The following is a 21,786-nucleotide window of genomic DNA, read 5'->3' as shown; positions in this document are numbered from 1 at the left end:
CCTAAACTTTGGTTATTTATAGCAACACTTATACAATATCTGGTTATTAGAAATACACAGAATGATTAATGGAGGCTATCAGATTCCATTAAGTGAAAAATAAGAGTTAAAATTCAAGAAACTACATTTCATCTTTCCTTGTTGTGCTTTAATATAAGATGTCAATGGAGAAGGAATAAAAACAAGTCAACACTTCGTAATTTGTATCAAGACAGTGTAATACCATTTCTTATTCTAGATAGTGTTCTTTGGTAGTCATTTGACTATTTCATTAATGTCTTACTATGTCACATATGTGACCTGTATGGTCTTGAAAGCTACTCCATACCTTTATTTTGGAATCTGTAATTGCTCAGGAGTACTAAACATGTTTTCTCCATGAACAATAGCTGTTACTGTGGACTCTTTCACTTTGCATTCAGACTGATGGGAGCAGACACAAGCCAAGGGGCACTCTCACTTTCATGAGACTGAGCCCTGGTCTAGAACAGTGTGGTCCTCTGTATATAGTCACCAAGATGAATTCTACGGGCAATCTCTCAATTTCTTTGTACACAGTTCAAGATAGTTAAAATCCTAAGCTTTTTTTTTTCTTTGAAATCTTTACAAGTTGAGACGTGACTATTTTTGTGTTTTAGGCAGATACCGATACTGTTACAGTTTAGCATCCCAACTACCCATGCGTTAAGAATCCTATAACTGGGCCAGGCGGCGCGGTCTAGTGGCTAAAGTCCTCGCCTTGAACGCCCTGGGATCCCATATGGGCACCGGTTCTAATCCCGGCAGCTCTACTTCCCATCCAGCTCCCTACTTGTGGCCTGGGAAAGAAGTTGAGGACAGCCCAAGACTTTGGGACCCTGCACCCTGTGGGAGACCTGGAGGAGGACCCTGGTTTGCAGCTTTGGATAGGCACAGCACCGACCGTTGCGATCACTTGGGAGTCACTCATCGCACAGAAGATATTCTTCTGTCTCTCCTCCTGTGTATCTGATTTTGTAATAAAAAACAAATAAATCCTAAAAAAAAATGGCACGGGGACGGACAGACACGCAGGCCCCTCAACTAAGTGTGCAGGGGGCTCATGTGTGTATGGCACGGGGACGGACAGACACGCAGGCCCCTCAACTAAGTGTGCAGGGGGCTCATGTGTGTATGGCACGGGGACGGACAGACACGCAGGCCCCTCAACTAAGTGTGCAGGGGGCTCATGTGTGTATGGCACGGGGACGGACAGACACGCAGGCCCCTCAACTAAGTGTGCAGGGGGCTCATGTGTGTATGGCACGGGGACGGACAGACACGCAGGCCCCTCAACTAAGTGTGCAGGGGGCTCATGTGTGTATGGCACGGGGACGGACAGACACGCAGGCCCCTCAACTAAGTGTGCAGGGGGCTCATGTGTGTATGGCACGGGGACGGACAGACACGCAGGCCCCTCAACTAAGTGTGCAGGGGGCTCATGTGTGTATGGCACGGGGACGGACAGACACGCAGGCCCCTCAACTAAGTGTGCAGGGGGCTCATGTGTGTATGGCACGGGGACGGACAGACACGCAGGCCCCTCAACTAAGTGTGCAGGGGGCTCATGTGTGTATGGCACGGGGACGGACAGACACGCAGGCCCCTCAACTAAGTGTGCAGGGGGCTCATGTGTGTATGGCACGGGGACGGACAGACACGCAGGCCCCTCAACTAAGTGTGCAGGGGGCTCATGTGTGTATGGCACGGGGACGGACAGACACGCAGGCCCCTCAACTAAGTGTGCAGGGGGCTCATGTGTGTATGGCACGGGGACGGACAGACACGCAGGCCCCTCAACTAAGTGTGCAGGGGGCTCATGTGTGTATGGCACGGGGACGGACAGACACGCAGGCCCCTCAACTAAGTGTGCAGGGGGCTCATGTGTGTATGGCACGGGGACGGACAGACACGCAGGCCCCTCAACTAAGTGTGCAGGGGGCTCATGTGTGTATGGCACGGGGACGGACAGACACGCAGGCCCCTCAACTAAGTGTGCAGGGGCTCATGTGTGTATGGCACGGGGACGGACAGACACGCAGGCCCCTCAACTAAGTGTGCAGGGGGCTCATGTGTGTATGGCACGGGGACGGACAGACACGCAGGCCCCTCAACTAAGTGTGCAGGGGGCTCATGTGTGTATGGCACGGGGACGGACAGACACGCAGGCCCCTCAACTAAGTGTGCAGGGGGCTCATGTGTGTATGGCACGGGGACGGACAGACACGCAGGCCCCTCAACTAAGTGTGCAGGGGGCTCATGTGTGTATGGCACGGGGACGGACAGACACGCAGGCCCCTCAACTAAGTGTGCAGGGGGCTCATGTGTGTATGGCACGGGGACGGACAGACACGCAGCCCCTCAACTAAGTGTGCAGGGGGCTCATGTGTGTATGGCACGGGGACGGACAGACACGCAGGCCCCTCAACTAAGTGTGCAGGGGGCTCATGTGTGTATGGCACGGGGACGGACAGACACGCAGGCCCCTCAACTAAGTGTGGCAGGGGGCTCATGTGGTGTATGGCACTCCCCTCTTCCCCTCTTCCCCTCTTCCCCTCTTCCCCTCTTCCCTCTTCCCCTCTTCCCTCTCCCCTCTTCCCCTCTTCCCCTCTTCCCCTCTTCCCCTCTTCCCTCCCCTCTTCCCCTCTTCCCCTCTTCCCCCTCTTCCCTCTTCCCCCTTCCCTCTTCCCTCTTCCCCTCTCCCCTCTTCCCCTCTTCCCCTCTTCCCTCTTCCCCTCTTCCCTCTTCCCCTCTTCCCCTCTTCCCTCTTCCCCTCTTCCCTCTCCCCTCTTCCCCTCTTCCCCTCTTCCCCTCTTCCCCTCTTCCCCTCTTCCCCTCTTCCCCTCTTCCCCTCTTCCCCTCTTCCCTCCCTCTTCCCCTCTTCCCCTCTTCCCCTCTTCGCCCCTCTTCCCCTCTTCCCCTCTTCCCCTCTTCCCCTCTTCCCCTCTTCCCCTCTTCCCCTCTTCCCCTCTTCCCCCCCTCTTCCCTCTTCCCCTCTTCCCCTCTTCCCCTCTTCCCCTCTTCCCTCTTCCCCTCTCTCCCCTCTTCCCCTCTTCCCCTCTTCCCCTCTTCCCCTCTTCCCCTCTTCCCCTCTTCCCCTCTTCCCCTCTTCCCTCTTCCCCTCTTCCCTCTTCCCCTCTTCCCCTCTTCCCCTCTTCCCCTCTTCCCCCTTCCCCTCTTCCCCTCTTCCCCTCTTCCCCTCTTCCCCTCTTCCCTCTTCCCCTCTTCCCTCTCCCCTCTTCCCCTCTTCCCCTCTTCCCCTCTTCCCCTCTTCCCCTCTTCCCCTCTTCCCTCTTCCCCTCTTCCCCTCTTCCCCTCTCCCTCTTCCCCTCTTCCCCTCTTCCCCTCTTCCCCTCTTCCCCTCTTCCCCTCTTCCCCTCTTCCCCTCTCCCCTCTTCCCCTCTTCCCCTCTTCCCCTCTTCCCTCTTCCCCTCTTCCCCTCTTCCCCTCTTCCCCTCTTCCCCTCTTCCCCTCTTCCCCTCTTCCCCTCTTCCCCTCTTCCCCTCTTCCCTCTTCCCTCTTCCCCTCTTCCCCTCTTCCCCTCTTCCCCTCTTCCCCTCTTCCCCTCTTCCCCTCTTCCCCTCTTCCCTCTTCCCCTCTTCCTCTTCCCCTCTTCCCCTCTTCCCCTCTTCCCCTCTTCCCCTCTTCCCCTCTTCCCCTCTTCCCCTCTTCCCCTCTCCCCTCTTCCCTCTTCCCCTCTTCCCCTCTTCCCCTCTTCCCCTCTTCCCCTCTTCCCCTCTTCCCCTCTTCCCCTCTTCCCTCTTCCCCTCTTCCCTCTTCCCTCTTCCCCTCTTCCCCTCTTCCCCTCTTCCCCTCTTCCCCTCTTCCCCTCTTCCCCTCTTCCCCTCTTCCTCCCTCTTCCCCTCTTCCCCTCTTCCCCTCTTCCCCTCTTCCCTCTTCCCCTCTTCCCCTCTTCCCTCTTCCCCTCTTCCCCTCTTCCCCTCTTCCCCTCTTCCCCTCTTCCCCTCTTCCCCTCTTCCCCTCTTCCCCTCTTCCCCTCTTCCCCTCTTCCCCTCTTCCCCTCTTCCCCTCTTCCCCTCTTCCCCTCTTCCCCTCTTCCCCTCTTCCCCTCTTCCCTCTTCCCCTCTTCCCCTCTTCCCCTCTTCCCTCTTCCCCTCTTCCCCTCTTCCCCTCTTCCCCTCTTCCCCTCTTCCCCTCTTCCCCTCTTCCCCTCTTCCCCTCTTCCCCTCTTCCCCTCTTCCCCTCTTCCCCTCTTCCCCTCTTCCCCTCTTCCCCTCTTCCCCTCTTCCCCTCTTCCCCTCTTCCCCTCTTCCCCTCTTCCCCTCTTCCCCTCTTCCCCTCTTCCCCTCTTCCCCTCTTCCCCTCTTCCCTCTTCCCCTCTTCCCCTCTTCCCCTCTTCCCCTCTTCCCCTCTTCCCCTCTTCCCCTCTTCCCCTCTTCCCCTCTTCCCCTCTTCCCCTCTTCCCCTCTTCCCCTCTTCCCCTCTTCCCCTCTTCCCCTCTTCCCCTCTTCCCCTCTTCCCCTCTTCCCCTCTTCCCCTCTTCCCCTCTTCCCCTCTTCCCCTCTTCCCCTCTTCCCCTCTTCCCCTCTTCCCCTCTTCCCCTCTTCCCCTCTTCCCCTCTTCCCCTCTTCCCCTCTTCCCCTCTTCCCCTCTTCCCCTCTTCCCCTCTTCCCCTCTTCCCCTCTTCCCCTCTTCCCCTCTTCCCCTCTTCCCCTCTTCCCCTCTTCCCCTCTTCCCCTCTTCCCCTCTTCCCCTCTTCCCCTCTTCCCCTCTTCCCCTCTTCCCCTCTTCCCCTCTTCCCCTCTTCCCCTCTTCCCCTCTTCCCCTCTTCCCCTCTTCCCCTCTTCCCCTCTTCCCCTCTTCCCCTCTTCCCCTCTTCCCCTCTTCCCCTCTTCCCCTCTTCCCCTCTTCCCCTCTTCCCCTCTTCCCCTCTTCCCCTCTTCCCCTCTTCCCCTCTTCCCCTCTTCCCCTCTTCCCCTCTTCCCCTCTTCCCCCTCTCCCCTCTTCCCCTCTTCCCCTCTTCCCCTCTTCCCCTCTTCCCCTCTTCCCCTCTTCCCCTCTTCCCCTCTTCCCCTCTTCCCCTCTTCCCCTCTTCCCCTCTTCCCCTCTTCCCCTCTTCCCCTCTTCCCCTCTTCCCCTCTTCCCCTCTTCCCCTCTTCCCCTCTTCCCCTCTTCCCCTCTTCCCCTCTTCCCCTCTTCCCCTCTTCCCCTCTTCCCCTCTTCCCCTCTTCCCCTCTTCCCCTCTTCCCCTCTTCCCCTCTTCCCCTCTTCCCCTCTTCCCCTCTTCCCGTCATGAAGCAGAGAGAGGGAGGGTAGAAAGAAAGGAGTCAAGGTAGTGACATTCTGTTGCCTGGCTGTCCTATTATTAGGGCAGAAGCAACTTGTTAGAACACGGAAATCTCTGATGGTAGAGTCGTGTTGAACCATGAGCAGTGATGGCAAGCTCAACCTTAAGTACGTTGGATGCATCGGGGGAGATAAAGCACTGTCTTTCTGTCTACGACTGTTTTGCAATCATGGAAATGCTGTCGCTTCTTGCCTTGGTTCAATTTCTAATGTGAAAAGGAGTATCTGTGGAATCCAAGTGTGAGTAAAGAATGGGTGCTTAATGGAAAGGAAGCAAAGAATGAAACAGGAGTGGAACTTGCCTGGGTGAACTTTACAGGGCCCGTGCAGCTCCCTGCTCCGGCTTCTTCAGGAGTCTAAGGTTAGCAACAATGCCTTATTTTGAAGCAAACCCTGGTCATTCTGTAATGGTCAGACAAAATGGCTCCAAGCCATATTTAGAGAATTTGTTGACTGTAATTAAGCCTTCATGGGAATCCCCAAGGTTTACTTACTGATAATTGAAAAAATGCAAATGAAGATAGTTCATCACCGGACTGGCTGACTATGAAGTGCTACTACCTACGTAAATGAATTGAAAGGAAGGCGCAAACATGTCTACCTGAGAATGTTACTTGAGAGCCAAACACTTTGAGCAAGGCTTTGGAGAGTTTTCTCTTTGCCTGAATGACATGGCAATGCCTGCTAAGGTCTTGCCAAAGCGATCTTGCAGCGTCACATACAGACTTCATAACAACTGGCCTTCAGCACTAGTGCAGCACCAGCTGCCTCTATGACATTACTGAAAAAGTCCTGCAGGAACAAACAGAAACAGATCTCCTCTCCTTTTTATTATGATTAACCCACTAGTTACACAAGCAAGTTATGTGCTTTTCAAGATGGTCTGTAAAACCGGAATAGCCCCAGAACTACACACCACTGCAAGCATCACATTATTTTACCAATCTGTTGTAAGGAGGGTGTGTTATGAATTACTCTTTAACAGAGCAACAATCATTTTCAACTCAGAACTGTGCTTGTTCATGTTCATGCCTCTGCTTTAAAATGCTCAAAATGATTTGTATTTCTGCTAATACTTAAAACTTCTCTTTGCTGATTTCCTTAAATAACAACACATGATGCCAGTATAAAGACATACACAATTTCTCCCTAAAAATGAGTGCAATGACTCTTCTGCGCTCAGCTATCATTTAGATTTGTTCATGCTCACAGGTAGCAATGGAAGCCACAAATGAGAAGTAACAGAAAGGCAAAAGTAGAGAAACACTGCATGATATGCCTCTGCTAGAAATGGCATCAGTTGTTTTTTTCCACAACTCTGGAGCTGGGACGCAAGTATTTTCTCATCCATGTAACTTAGCCGATTCAAAGGGAGCAAAATGCCCTGATTGATTAATACTGCCTGCCATCCATACTATCAGGGTGAGTGGCAAATTGCTGCCCTGTATTCACCACCGTTGCTCTTTTCAGAGAGAATCCCACTTGCTAGCATGATTCATCATTGATGTTTGGGGAGGAACACTGAACCACAGCACTGAAACCCAGGCTTGCCGCACATGAGGTGTCTGTTTTGCAAGTGTGCTAACATCCCACCATGGGCAGAAATGGAGAAAGATGGGACTGAGCCAAACCTTTGCTCCAGGTCTGCTGGACTTATTGGTTGTTTTTTACTTGGTGTTTTTCAGTGTTATTGATCAACACTCAGGACATACCAGGCAGACAGCATCACACTTTCTGAGCAGATAAGTTTTTTTCAAAGTGTCATTGGTTTTTAAACATAACATTATTCTTGGTGAATTTCTAAACTCCCTTTCATTAATCTGAAATCTGACTAGTAGCAAATTCTTTGTATTTTCTTCTCTGTAAGCAGTTCGTGATTTTCTGTGGTAAGATAATTGTCTAAATATAAATAAATGGTCAGCCCTCAGTGGAAAGATTCTTATGATGTTTGCTTTCAATTATTGCCAGTTCTGCAGGCCTGGAAATGTGGAGACTTTTGCAAGTAAACAAAACAAAATTACATTATTCACAGTTAGAGTTCATACAGATGGCTACCATGGGTTTCACCCCTGCCATTTTAGGGAACCATTGTAGTATTGTTTCTTTTCATCAGAGCTAATAACACCAATGAATTAGGACCACAGGCAACACGGTTTCTTCTCCCAGTATTTCTTAGAGTTTTGAAGCAATCAAGACAATTTTTGTGTTTCTATTTTAAAATCACCTTTTTTTTTAGGGGGGAAGTTTGTTTCATTCCATGTAGCTTTTCCAGTAGTTCCATGGAATTTGCATTGAGTAACATATTTTTATGTTAATTATGATTGCCCTCTAAAATGTTAAAATTCTGCTGCATCTCAAAGCATAAATTTTTGTCTAAACAGGTGAAAAAATTTGACATATTTTACATAGATTTCAGAGCATATGATACTTCTAAGATTGCTTTGTTCCTTGGTCCACGAATTTCTACTTGTTACATAAATTTTTTTAAGGTTGGTAATTACTAAAAAACCCAGAAGGCATGCAACCTAAAAGTTAATGTAATTAAATGTCCACTTTTAAAGTGACATCCTAAAACTTACTAGGTCATTCATAAATATTTCCCTCTCAAATATTTGTACTTTAAAAAATGCTTTGTTTTTCTGCTTCTTAAAGCTAACTCTAACATCTAACTGGTCAACCTGAGGAATTTTGCTATTATCAGGAAGGCCTGTTAATTACTTAACTAGTCCCTAGACAGCTATGGCCACTTTATTTCCAGGTAACATATTGTTTAATGATGCTATGTCTGAGATAATTTAAAGGTTATTGATTTGGTCTGGAATGTCCTATCAAAATTTAGTAAATTTATTAGGCTCTGAATTTGGATTTAATATTTCAATCAGTATTATATTCTTTCTTTGTGAAAATACTACCCTAAGTATTATAAAGGTAAACATAAGACAAATGGATGTTACATATCTATAGTATGTAGACTACCATTCATGACACTACTGAGAAAAATCAATACAAGTGTGATTTCTCCTTTAGCTTCCCACTGTTCATTAGCATCGCAATAGTCTTGTTCATGACCTCAGGTTTTTGTAGACATAAGATATATTTCAAAGTCATTATGCCCATGGTTACGTTCAACTTCATAACATCTCAGCACTTTTTATTCAGCTTTGTAAATAAGATGCTAAGGTGATACATTAACATCGCACACAAAACCACACATATTCAGTTATAGCTAGGAATATGAGAATGACACTATGTAGAGTTTCAAAGGAATTGAGTAATCTTACATCTTACATCCTAAATTAATACGAACACATTTATCATAGAATGGCATTTTGTGTCTGTTCTGCTGATTATACTGTGAGCTCTTAGAGTACAGCATCTATGTTTAGGCATGTATCTTGATGGGTGCAAAATACACAGTCACTAAGTGTCAAATATGTCAATGGGTAACTACATAGATGGCAAGATTCAGTGATAAGCTGCAGGTTAAAGGATAAATGAAAACTCAGAATTTCAAGGTATATGTTGTGCTTTTTCACAAGAATGCATTTGCTTTGCATGTTAAAAAAAAAACACCTGTCTGGCAGTAATGCAATGGTTCACAACTGATGACAAAGTTGTATAAACAGTTACATGACTTCACAAGTTTTAAGAGTCAAATGAAGCACTTTTCTGAGTGTTCCTCAGCTTGGCTATTGCAAGGAATTAAAATTTCAAAAAAAATACTAATTAGAAAACCAATTCAGGCAAGTCTTCTCCCTGGTCTTTTTTTCTTCACAAAAAGTAAGGATGATAAAGCAAGAAATAAAACTGACACAATTTCTAATACAGTGATTATGTACTAAAGAACGGGGAAAAGAAGCAAGGGGAAAAAGCCAAAACATGCCCTATATAAATGGCTGCAAAATAGATTTGCCGCCCTTATTTGCTTTTTGTGGACTGTGATAGAACAAGATGTGAGAAAACATCTGTTGCCATTTTTAAAATAGCACTTTGATATTTGAAAAGAATAGTGACAGAATTAGGAGAAGTCTAATTTCTGATGTTGGAGACAGCAGACACCCAAGGAAGAGAACAGGGAGAATTCATCTTGCAAACCTTGCTGGGTTTTGAAGTAGAGGATTCATCAGTCATGCATGCTTCCGTGAAGCAGCGGACCGAATGATGTCTCAGCACAGGCTCTAGTGTTACATGGTCTGAGTTTGAGACTTGGTTCCACCACTTACTTGCAGTGTATCATTGGGCAAGCTCTGTGGGTTCTGTAAGCCCCACCCTGGCATACAGGTATTACCATTGCAGGAGTGGCTAAGAGATTAAATCATGAGAAGTAAACCAGGGAGCTAATCCAGAGAATGGTACACAGTCTTCTTGGCTAAATGGAACAAAAATTTTTAAATAGGCTGAAAATGAGCAGTGTCTATCACAGTAGGGGAACAGAAGGGATACTGAACTGGAAAAGGTGGCCGCTTTCCCACTGCAAAGGCCAGGGAATGTAATGCAGACTTGCATGAGCAGAGGTTGAGATGTGATTGGCTTTTGCAGCTATTTCAACACTAACAAGACTAGCCCACACCAAGGCTTAGAACGCTCTAAGACTAGCCAAGTTCTACCTAGGAGTAGAAGTAGTAGTGGCTGTATAATAAAGGAGCTTTGAGAAAAACAACCTTACAATTCTAAAGATAATTCAGCATCAATCAGATTCCAGGCACTGCAGCCATCAGGGTGAATCTGAATGAAGAAAACTGCCCGAAGGCCATAAAATACTGGCAAGACTGAGCAGCAACATACTCGAGGTCAGAGCATCTTGCAGGGAGAGGTACAGCTCAGATAAAAACTGACAGAGATGGAGGCTTGGTGTGGCACTAGGATGTTGTTAGATTGAAAGGATGAAGTTTCAGCCTGGACAGTATCAACAAAAATGGGCTCATTTTGAATGTGAGGTATTTCCTAGAAAACATTCCTTAGCGGAGCAAAACTATAACAATTGAAATGTGGCTTTGGGGAGAAACAATGACCATCTTAATTCTGCTTCCTTAGTACCACTGCCTTTCTCAGCATTAGTGTCCTCTCCTAGTAAGTCAGTAGGGTAGTAACCGTAATTCCCACTCCCAGACTTTTTTTTTTTTACACTTGTCCAGGTATCTAGCAAGTATTCAATTAATGTTGGTTGCATTATAAGTTCATTTACATATATGTCATAGTTAATAAGACAGTATAATTAGGTTAACTAAATACATTTACTTTAAAAAAAAAAGAGCACTTATTTAAAAGTCAAGAGTGAGAGAGGAAGAGACAGAGCTGTTTCAACTGCTAACTCACTCCCCTGATGGCCAAATGGCTACTGCTGGGTCAGGAACTCCATCCCTGCTTTAGGGCCAGAAGGGTCTCGCATATCCTGGCAATCTTCTAATGCTTATCCCAGACCATTTGCAGGGAGTTAGAAGTGGAGCCATGTGGGCCTGTGTGGGAAGCCAGCTTTGCTGATGGAGGCATTTCCAGTTGCCACAACACTGGCCCCCAATGCTATTTCCTAAAATCATTATAAACATCTTTGCCATGTAACTCTACTTTTTCATGTCCTTAGGAAGTGCATTTTAGCAAAAAATGCTGAGTTAGAATCAGTTCTGATTGCCACTCTGGATGAATACAAACAAAACTCAATTTGAAAAGAACACCCATGGGGTTTGCTGCAATAACACAGTGGCTAAATCCTCACCTTGCATTCACCAGCATCTCATATGGGTGCAAATTCATGTACCAGCTGCTCCACTTCCCACTTAGCTCCATGTTTGTTGCCTGCGAAAGCAGTTGAAGACAGCCCAAAGCCTTGGGACCCTGCACCTGTGTGGAAGACCCAGAAGAAGCTTCTGACTTTGGATTGGCTCAGCTATAGCTGTTGGAAGAGAAAAAAAACATCTGTTTTTGTTTACTGCAGGATTGGCATCCTATTGTAGCTGAAAAGCAGACCTGCAGTAATAATCTCCTGACACAGTGTAATCCCCTTCAGACTATTTCAGTTCTCTAAAACACTCATTCTTTTGGAACCATTTAATTAGTAGACATAACAGTATATTTCTACCAAAGAATGAATACAACTCTCCACAATATGTTATCTTACCTGTGTTGAATGATAGTATACAAAGAACGAACCTATTCTACGAACATTACTCATTTTTGAAACTGGACTCATAGGGAATGATCAATTGCCCAAGGTGGCAGAGTATATAACTAAAATATGTTCCTACTAATTCTGATTTGCTCACTCATTATGTTGACATTGTGCTGTCTGTGTATTTGTGTTTCTATCTGAGTTTTGGGAGGTAAAGTATCATGGAAAAGATGAAAAGTGAGATCTAGTCAGTTGACTGAGGGCATTAAACTTTGTGTACAATAAATGAAGTCAATCTTTGGATGAAGTAAGGCTTGGCATAGTGTTTGGATTTCATTAATCCTTTGGTTCTCACATTTGACATGTATCAGAATTGCATGGATGACTAGTTGAAACAAGGATGGCAAGTTCTTCGATTCAATTTTGGACTGCTAGAACTTGCATTTGTAACAGTTACCAAGCGACAATGATTCTGCTGTCTCAGACTCTACTGGAGAACGCATGGATTATAGTTAATCCATGTTAGCTGCTCCTGTTAACACGAATAATCTAGAATTTGCTTTATCTCTAGCCACATTTAGAAGCTTAGGCTGTATAAACTTTACAAGCTAAGCAGCTATTTTGGCATATGGGCATCTTATATAACAGAAGTGTTCAAGTTAAATGAGCTTCTCTATTTTGCGAATTTACAAAGCAGTCAGTTATGTCCTCTGAGTCCTGACACTAATCCACAAATATCTTGCAATGTCTTTATTACCGGGTCAGTTTGATACTGATATTCAACCTTTAAGTAGTAAAGCCTTAATATATAATGTTGTAAAAGATTTTTGGATGCAATGCATCTTCCTTTGTTTGTACCAGTGGCCAGAATCTTGTGAGTCTCCTTGGTGAAGAAAGAATCTAGCCCATGTTACAATTGTGTAACCCAGAATGAACATTCAAGAAAGAGCAACACAAATACATAAGCTATATCTTCTGATGACTGCAGTCACTATGTAGGAACACACATTTGTTTCAAAAATGAAGCTAGAGTGAATGCCAGCCGTGTCACACAGGGAAACCACAAGATTTACAATTTCTTGGCTTAAATGCTTCGCTAATAATCTGGCCCTTGGAACACTGCGTTCCTTAGTCTCATTTATTTAATTTAGCAATCACCCACAAGTGGCAGGTTATGCACCTATACTTGGGAACATCCTTGATTCCTTTATTTAATTACAATGAATACCACAAAAATTATGAAAAATGGAACTATGCTCAAACATCCCTGAGGCTGGGGTACAACTGGCAGCCCCAGGGTTAATTTTCACCTTTCACTATTTCCATTTCATATACAAAATTCTGGCTGAAAAAGTTTCAGAAATGTAGTTAGGGTTTCTCAGCAATAGTCCAGGCAGTGAAGTCAGAAGGTAAAAACAGGTAACTGAAAGTCTTAGGGCATAGCAAAAAGCACCACAGTATCTGATCATTACAAGCAAAAAATATTACCAAATTTCTTATTCCAGATCCAGTGATTGGCCTCTAAACCGGCTTTCAACTTGTGATTTGTCACAAACCTTTTTTTTTTAAAAGCAATCCAAAGCCAACAGATATGCAACAGTGGTTTCATCTTTGAGACTTAGACTGTTTAACTTGTTTAAATTACTGGGTTTCTGCATACATGGGTTTTCTTATAGTACAATGACAGTGGTAACAATATTGAATGAATTGAGATGTAAGGATTAAATGGGTAAACACTTCAGAGCATTTAAAATGGATCTTCTCACATAGTAAGCATTCATTAACACTTAGGGAACACAGGTACAATAATTGATACTCATATTGATATAGTATCAATGCCAACAATGGTACTCATGATGTGGGGATAATTAGATACTCAACTTTTATTATTGCAAGGAAAAGCCAGAGGACTCATGGGTTGCATCTATATTTAACTGTGCAGAGTCAGTGAGGAGACAGTTTGATAGAAATATATTAAAATTATTTGGGGTCTACCAATGAGAAAAGTACGAAACATGATTCTACATAACTTTGTTTCTGCCATAGGCTTTTCAGAAATTTTAGATATCTGAACTAATTTGAGAATACTGAAATAATTCACTTTAGCAAACTTACTATTTTGCAATTTTCATGTGAAAAGGATTTTTTTCTTTGGTGGTATTGAGATTTTAGGAAGCTATGGGTCACAGCATTGCTCATTTATTCCCTTTGGGACTAAGGACAGAAGACAAGCCGATTTGTAGCTGAACATGCCTTAATTTGTGGTCATTTGCTCCTTTTTTAGTAATTCTGTTTACTTGTCCAAGCACAAGATTGTTACAACTGTGAAACTGTACCAACATCTTGGACGGTTGGGGCCTCAACTAACCCAGGTATATTTTATTTTCTCTGACTCTAGCTGGACAGTGCCACATCACTAATCCAGGCAGCTAAAAACCTGATGAATGCCGTTGTTCTCACGGTGAAAGCCTCCTATGTGGCCTCAACCAAGTACCAGAAGGTATATGGGACAGCGGCTGTCAACTCACCCGTTGTGTCTTGGAAGATGAAGGCTCCAGAGAAGAAGCCACTTGTCAAGAGAGAAAAACCCGAGGAATTCCAGACACGAGTGAGAAGAGGTTCTCAGAAGAAACACATTTCACCTGTACAGGCTTTAAGTGAATTCAAAGCAATGGATTCCTTCTAGGATAGGGTTTCACAGAGAGCTTTTTCCTTTTCTTTTTAACTCCATTTTTGTATGCATACCTGCCGACTCACGTGCCTCTGGCATGGGGGAAATTAAGGGAGCAGCGTCTGTTTGCATGTGAGATGAGATGGGATCAGTACTGCAGATCCATCTGTAGCCCTGGGTGGAGACACAGGATTCCCGTCCTGTGGGAGCACAGAGCTGTCTTTTGCAACATTCCCATACATCTGGGCAAAGAGTTCGCATCACAATGTTTATGGGAGCGGGAGGGAGGGGGAAAACAAACTAAACTACAAAAGCAAACTCTAATGCATGCACGAATCATTAGGTTGGCAGGTATATTCATAAGTGAAAAATCTGGAAGTGTAATGGTAGAATATAAAACTTGTATTGCTTCTGTTTCAGTGCAAAACTGTACTAGCCAATATGCTTAAGTGTGTGGCCCAGATTGAACAATTTGTCCTTGAAGTCATATCCATGATATTATGTGGATTTTTATCTGAGAGGAAAATAAACTAGTCCAGACTAAAGTGCTGCTTTTAATCTACACTCTGTTGTTTTCCAGTAATGCCATTTACTACTGCTGATGTTATATTTTTCCCCTTTATTGACAAACAATAAACATTTGTTTGAGATAATTAAAATTATTCTGGGGGCACTGGAAGCACAATATGGCGACTAATCTTGTATTTTTTTTTAATTTTAACTATGATTTTGCTAGAAATAGAAGGCCTAAGGATGACTATTAACTGAATGGAAACTGACAATGTATGAAGGTTTAGAGGCAAATGCATAGGTGTAGCTTGGAGTGCTGGTATCTAATATACCATTGTAGCTACTAACTCAAAATAAACACATTTAATCTTGACATCTGAAAAATGTTTTCATTCTTCCATGCATACTTAGTATTGCACCATCTTAAAAATTGATACAAATGCTTCTTATTTGGATGCATTTTAGGAATTAGAGGTAAAATTGGTACTATCTAACTAATTCTGTTATCTTCAGAAAGAAATTCACTTTGCAGGTTTTTTCATTTGTTTTCATTTTTCTCACCCTAAGATGATAACTTTTATTAGATTTTTCTGGGCCTTGTGCAGCCTTGGGCTACACTTAATGTGTCCTCAGAAACGTTATCCAGAAAAAGATTTTATAGAGAAGCACATTAATTTCAAAATATTTAATTCACTTTAATTTTTTCCTAAGTTGTAAAAAAAAAAAGGGGGGGCCTCTGAACCATAACTAAAGAAGAGTGCCTAATGTATAATCTTAAGGAGGAAAGACAACAATGAAGACAAATTTTCTCATTAGTGGTACAAACTCTTCCTACTAGAATCACATTTCAGGTTAAAGTATTACTCCCCATCTCTAGAAGACTTAGAAAATATACACATAGTTCATGTCCACATGACAAGATGTTGGAAGACAAGAGCAGCTAAGAATATGTCAGTTTAAGTGCAAGTAAGATTATCAGAATGATTGACTTGAAGCCACTTAACAATGCTATCTAGACAGAGAATGTTCTGTGCATGGAGAAGTTAGTATAAACTCTGTGTGATTTTCCACAAGACTCAGAAAATTATGGATGACTGGCCTGCTTTTCAGTTTGTATCCACATTCAGAGAAGCACCGGGAAATTCATTCATTCATTCTCAGATATTTCTGCTTTCTTTGAGCTAATTCCTCAGCTACACACCACTCAAATCAACTTATGGACAGCTTTGGCACATAAGTACAGTATAATACTAACATAGTTTTGCCTGCTTTTTTAGAAAACAAATACTATATTCTCAGCAGCATAGTCTCAGCTTTGAGAAATCCATTTCTCTCCAACAGTACAACAGCAACCTTTTGAGAAGATTTTTTCATAAGGACACTCATTGCACTCTTTCTTTTCCTGATAGTCTTAATCATAACTTGGGAAATCTCTTCACCTCTCTTTTCCACAGCATTTCAGAAAGAGAAGATAATAAAAGGTTAAAACAGAAATAAACACACCATCTATCTATAAAGATCTTGTAGAAAGAGTGAACACGATGCTATTCATAAGCCCCCAAAGGAAACAATTAGTACAATTAACTTTCTGGCTTCATACATTATTCTGCTATTTAATGAGTCAAATGAAGCAAGTCATCTTCACGTAACTCAAGAAGCTTAAAATGCAAAAGCTTCATGGCATATCATTAAAAAGAGCCAATAGGCATCACAGAGGCATGCAGAGAATGCCCTTGACTTTACATACAGTGTTAGTAGACTGTTTTTCATATGCGTAGGAGCAATGTTTGTGTTTTCTATGAATGTCTTTATTTTGCCCAGTTCTTTGATTTCAGTGCCCACAGAGTAAACCTCATGAGCATCCCTTCAATCACTGCTCCTGTCCTCAAGAACATTATTCAGAAATGCGATTAAATATAAACTTTGCTGCGAACACTTGAATAATTTTAAGAAATGGTGAGTTGTCGGTCTACAAGAAATAAATGGTCTAGTTGGGAACACATTACAAATACTAGATATGCATGCACTCAAAGTGGCAAATGAAGAAGGCAGACAGATACTTGTTGAAGGAGTCTGTTTGGAGACAACAGTACTCATTGGAACATAAAGTATTTGGTAAAATTTAGCAGAAGCAGTAGGCCTTAAAATGAAAAAAAACATTCTGGGTCACTGAAATACACAAATGAGTAAATTTGAAAAGAGGAAATGGGTAGTAATCCAAGGAAAAAAACATCATACTCTAAAGTTGGATAATAAGTACAGTCACAGTAAACCTGGAATTCACCAAGGGAACTTGTGGAAAACCATGGCATGGATGTAGTATGAGGCAACATAGGGATTGTCACAAAGGATCATTCTCCCATAGACAAAATGCAGAAATTTTAAGTGGGCAAGCATTAAAAAGTGCCCTCATCAGATGAAACCCTGTAATGTATGGGTAAGTGGATGCTGGAATAACTAATGTTGCTTGTAAGACAAAATTGTCTTCCCATAGATCTTAGCTTACAATTGATGTTTGTTACAGTTCTATCAAATCTACGGAAAAACAGATTTTGTGGATAACTAGATGTGGATCCAGAGGATACATAAAGCAATGAATATCCTTGGGAAAGTAAGGAAATTAGATCAAGACTACATAAAAAGCAAAATATCGAGTTAAGGTTGCACAGTACCTTTAAGCAGGCATGGAGCAAGTAACTCCAGGAAAATTGAGTTACTTGGGGGTATTTCAGAAGTCAATAGCATTTTTCTAAGGAGTAAGAAGTATCTAAGTAGGGTTAGACTATCTAGGGAAAATCAGTAATTTCCCATCTAGGAAGAATTTAAGAAGTCCTAGGCACTTTAATTTTAGAAGAAAATTCTATCACCTGGTAGTTATGTCTAATCTGTGGCAAAATAAATTGTGCAAGGGTCATTTGGAGAGACTTGCATTCTGGAAATCATTTATATGCGGTGGGCCTCCCAAATACCTGCTGTATCTACAAAGTGTACATCAGAAACTGTAAGAGGAAGTATGTTTTAAAATATTGTTTAATTGATGTTATTTCCCCTTACATATGCAAAGGGAAAAAAGATTAGCTCTGTAATAGTAATGAGAAACTTCTTCCATACTATGCCTGAAATAACAAGACCAACTATCAGTACAAATATGACCTGATAGATGTACACAGAACAGTCTACCCAGAAACAGCTAATGGCATGTTTTTCCTTATTCTCTATTGAATATTCTTTAGGATAGATGAATTTCTGGATACACAATAAGTCTTAGTAAGTTTCAAAATGTTGAAATTGTACAAAATAACTTTTGTTTTCCCAACAGATTCAGCTAAACATTAGTAACAAAAGCAAGATAGGTAAATACATAACTGCATGGAAGTTAATACAATTGTAAACAGGAAAGAAATTCAGAGGAAATTATTATGAAGTATATCATATGATAACTTGTGGAGTACATAGATAATACTGTTTTTAAATGGATATTTATAGCCATAATAGGTACATTAAAAAGAAAGCCTCAAATCAACCAAAATTCACGCCTTGTGTCCATAACCAGATAGCAAGATATTAAATCCAAACCTAGCAGAGAGCATGATATGATGGCTAGTGTATTAACTGAAATGTGCTAAAGGATGCCCAGAAAGCTGGAAGACATTCTTTCTGGATGTAGCTTCCAGATCATTTCTAGAAGGGATGCTATTTGAATTGGTATTGTCTAAATTGAATAAAGAAAATATTCGTTAACATGGGTGGACATTATCCAATCTATTCAGCGGTCCCCTACAGAACAAGATGAAAGAAGAGTTTACTGAGCTTCAATTTCTCTTGGACATCAGTACTCCTTGCACTTTGCACTTCAGCATTGACATGGGATGTCCCACATTTGCCCCTATCTTCACCTCATAATAATCAAGTCTTTGGTCTCATGCTTGGATTTGGTGCTAGCTGTACTGCAACCCCAAAATTCCAATGGTATATCATGTGATTTAGCTGCCATTTAGATATAAATCAAATCTTTTTTATCTACCTCCAGCTTTCTCTCATGTCCATGTTTTTCATAGCAAACCCTAACTGTACAGCTGTAAATTCTATACATTAGACTAGAATATGCAGAATAGAGAAATGGTGAAAATCAACATAATTGAGCTGGTTCTCTGGAAGTATCTACACAATGTACAGACTTTTAGTTAGACTAAGAAAAAAATAGAACTCAAATAACCTAAGTTCTCAATGAAATAGGGACTATTCTTTCAACTTTACAGAAATAAAAATTTTAACTAAGTACCATGAACAACTTTATTAGGTGAAATGGAATCATTCTAGCCACCACAAAGCCTAACGATACTGGATCATGAAGAAATAGGAAATTTCTAGAGTAAGTAGACTGAACCAGTAATTAAAAGTTTTCCTGCCCACCCCCTGCCCTGAAAAAAGAAAAGGCGGCCCAGGTCATAAGACTTCAGTCGTGAATTCTACAAATCATGTGGTGAAATATTAACACAAAATTTGCTGAAAATGTTCTAACAAAGAAGTGACACCGAATGCAAATTTGCCAAGTGATTAGGGATCCTGCCTCTGTCATTAAGCCTTTTATGTGGTTAATGGAGCACTGCATTATTTGGGTTGTGTGTCTGCCTTAAGCCCAGTTCATCCACATCTCTTGGACACTGCCTTTCACATGATACCCTATCTTGCCAGCCTATTCCAGCTACAAAGCTGCTACCAAATGTGGCCTCTCAATCTTGAACCAGAAATCAGAGCTCAGATAAACCTGTTAGCTTTACAATTTACCCAGTCTGTAGTATTGTATTATTAGCAACAAAAAACAAAGTATTACATGCCATACCTAGTGGAATTTATTGTAAAATGTCAGCATGATCCTACAGTTGAAAACCAATTGATACAGCACTAATAGATTGGGGGGAAAATCATCTCTTAATGAAGAAAAACATCTGACAATATGCAGCATCATTTCACGTTGAAGAGCATTAAAGTCACCAGGAGATTGAACTTATCTCAAACTAAAAAAAAAAATGATATAGATGACAGTCCCACAGTTGACATCATATTTTATGATTAAAAATCAGTTTTTCAGTAAGATCAGTCATAAGGCAAATGTTCCAATTCCCATCACTTCTGTCCAAGCTAGAACTAGTTGTCCTCGCCAAAGAAATTAGAAAATGAAGAAAGTGCATCCTAATTGAAAAGTAGTAACATTAATTGCATTTACAGATGACACAATTTATTATGTGTAAAATCTTAGAGATTCCATGCTAAAATGGTTAGAAATAAGGCACACACTCAGCAAACTTACAGGGTATAGGTTAATCAACAAAGCTCATTGCTTTTCTACAGACAATGAAACAACAATCAAACCCATTTATATGAGAAAGAAAAATTAAAGCAGGAGTTAAACAAGGAACTGTAAGACACGTTTAAATGTGACTTAGGGCCAGGAGTTGTAGCTGAAGCCCTCGCCTTGTACACATAGGGATCCCATATGGGCACTAGTTGTAATTCCAGCTGCCCTGCTTCCCATCCAGCTACCTGCTTGTGGCTGGGAAAGTAGTCAAGGATGGGCCAAATACTTGGGACCCTGCACCTGCACGGGAGACCTGGAAGAAACTCCTGGCTTTGAGTAGACTTCTGATCAGCTCAGCTCTGATCATTCTGGCTAATTGAGAAGTGAATCAGCAGATAGAAGATCTTCCTTTCTGTTTCTCCTCCTTTCTGTATATCTGACTTTCCAATAAAAATGAATCTTTAAAAAATGACTGAAATAAAAAGACACCCTATGTACACTAAATATTTAACATTCTTAAGATGGAAGTGATCCACATATCCAAAGAAATCCCTTTATAAAGTCTAGATGTTTTTGGCAAAAATGTAACAATCTATTGTAAAATGAATGTGAAACATTGTGAAATGCCAAAGAAACAATAATCTAGAAGATAAAGTCCATCGTCTCATCATTCTTGAATTCAACACTTACACAAAACAGCAGTAATTAAACCACCGTAGTACTACTACAAAGATATACACTCAGCACTGAAATAGACTAGACAGACAAGAAGCAAATCCTGAGTCAAATTTCGAAAAGGCACTAAATATTCACAGGAAACATGTCCATTTTCAATACAGGGCACGTAAAACTTGTACATGCACATGACAAAGAGGTTGCAACTTTACTAAACACCATGTATAAAAATTAACTCAAAAACTGTTCAGACAGCTAAAGGTATGCTCTAAACTACAAATTCCTATCACTAAGCATGCTTAAATCCTCATTACATTGATTAAACTATGATTTATTGACTATAACATCTAAAGCATAGGTTAGAAATAGATGCTGCATGAAAGTTCTAAAAATCCTCAAGTATGTAAGGAATTGATACACAGAATATACATGGTTCAGTGAGAAAAAATATACATAGAATACACCAACACACACACATACACAGGGATGCACTAATGATGTTTCAGAGAGTTTGCAGAAAATGCATATTATAACACTATGCATAAAATATACATTCTTACTTGAAAGCCAAAGAGAGGGAGCTAATTTTCCATTAGCTTTTTCAAAAATCCTGCATGTTTCTGTGTATTTATTTTTGAGATTATGAACAAACACTAGATGAAATGTCAATCTTTTGTTAGTCAGTGTATGTCATAGTGGGGTTAAAGCCATTGCTTATGACACCAGCATCTGATATTTGATATCCAGTTGGAGTCTCAGCTGTTCGAATTCCTATCCAATTAATACATCTGGGAGGTCTATGAAAGATGGCCCAAGAATTTGGGCCCCTTCTGCTCATATGTAAAACTAGAATTAAGTTCATGGCTCCTGGCTTCAATCTGGCCAATATGTAGCTGCTGTAGCCATTAACACAGTGAAGTTGTGCTGCAAAATTCCTTTTCTCTGTTTCTCTGCATTTCAAATAAAAACTAAATAAATAAAAAAATTTTCATCTTTGGTTTGCATTGATACATATTAAATTCAACTAGTAATATGGATGCTAGAAGATTCAATCTTTGTGAACTTGGTTACTAGTCTTCACTTCAGTAACAATTAAGATTATTTCTATTTGTGAGAGGATGCACTTCAGACGTACTGGCCTGAATATTATCTCATAAATTTGGGTAGAGTTGAAGAAATGAAGCTCATTACAGAGTAATT

The 21,786-nt window shown here is 42.1% G+C and overlaps 1 protein-coding gene across 2 annotated transcripts in view; it reads left to right on the top strand.

Moving 5' to 3' along the window:
- The window catches only part of CTNNA2 (catenin alpha 2), a 1,134,503-nt gene extending 1,119,518 nt beyond the window's left edge, over positions 1 to 14,985 (top strand). For both annotated transcript variants that reach the window (XM_004590715.2, XM_004590714.4), the window contains one exon: positions 13,830 to 14,985. In XM_004590715.2, the coding sequence (XP_004590772.1) occupies positions 13,830 to 14,117 (288 nt within the window). In that variant the 3' untranslated portion in view covers positions 14,118 to 14,985. The remainder of the gene's footprint in view (positions 1 to 13,829) is intronic.
- Positions 14,986 to 21,786: the final 6,801 nt, after the last annotated feature.

Source organism: Ochotona princeps, chromosome 8 (assembly GCF_030435755.1).
Source record: "Ochotona princeps isolate mOchPri1 chromosome 8, mOchPri1.hap1, whole genome shotgun sequence".
Classification (NCBI taxonomy): Eukaryota; Metazoa; Chordata; class Mammalia; order Lagomorpha; family Ochotonidae; genus Ochotona; species Ochotona princeps.
The sequence above is the reverse complement of the archived record's forward strand: the minus strand, read 5'-3'. Positions and strand labels throughout refer to the sequence as shown.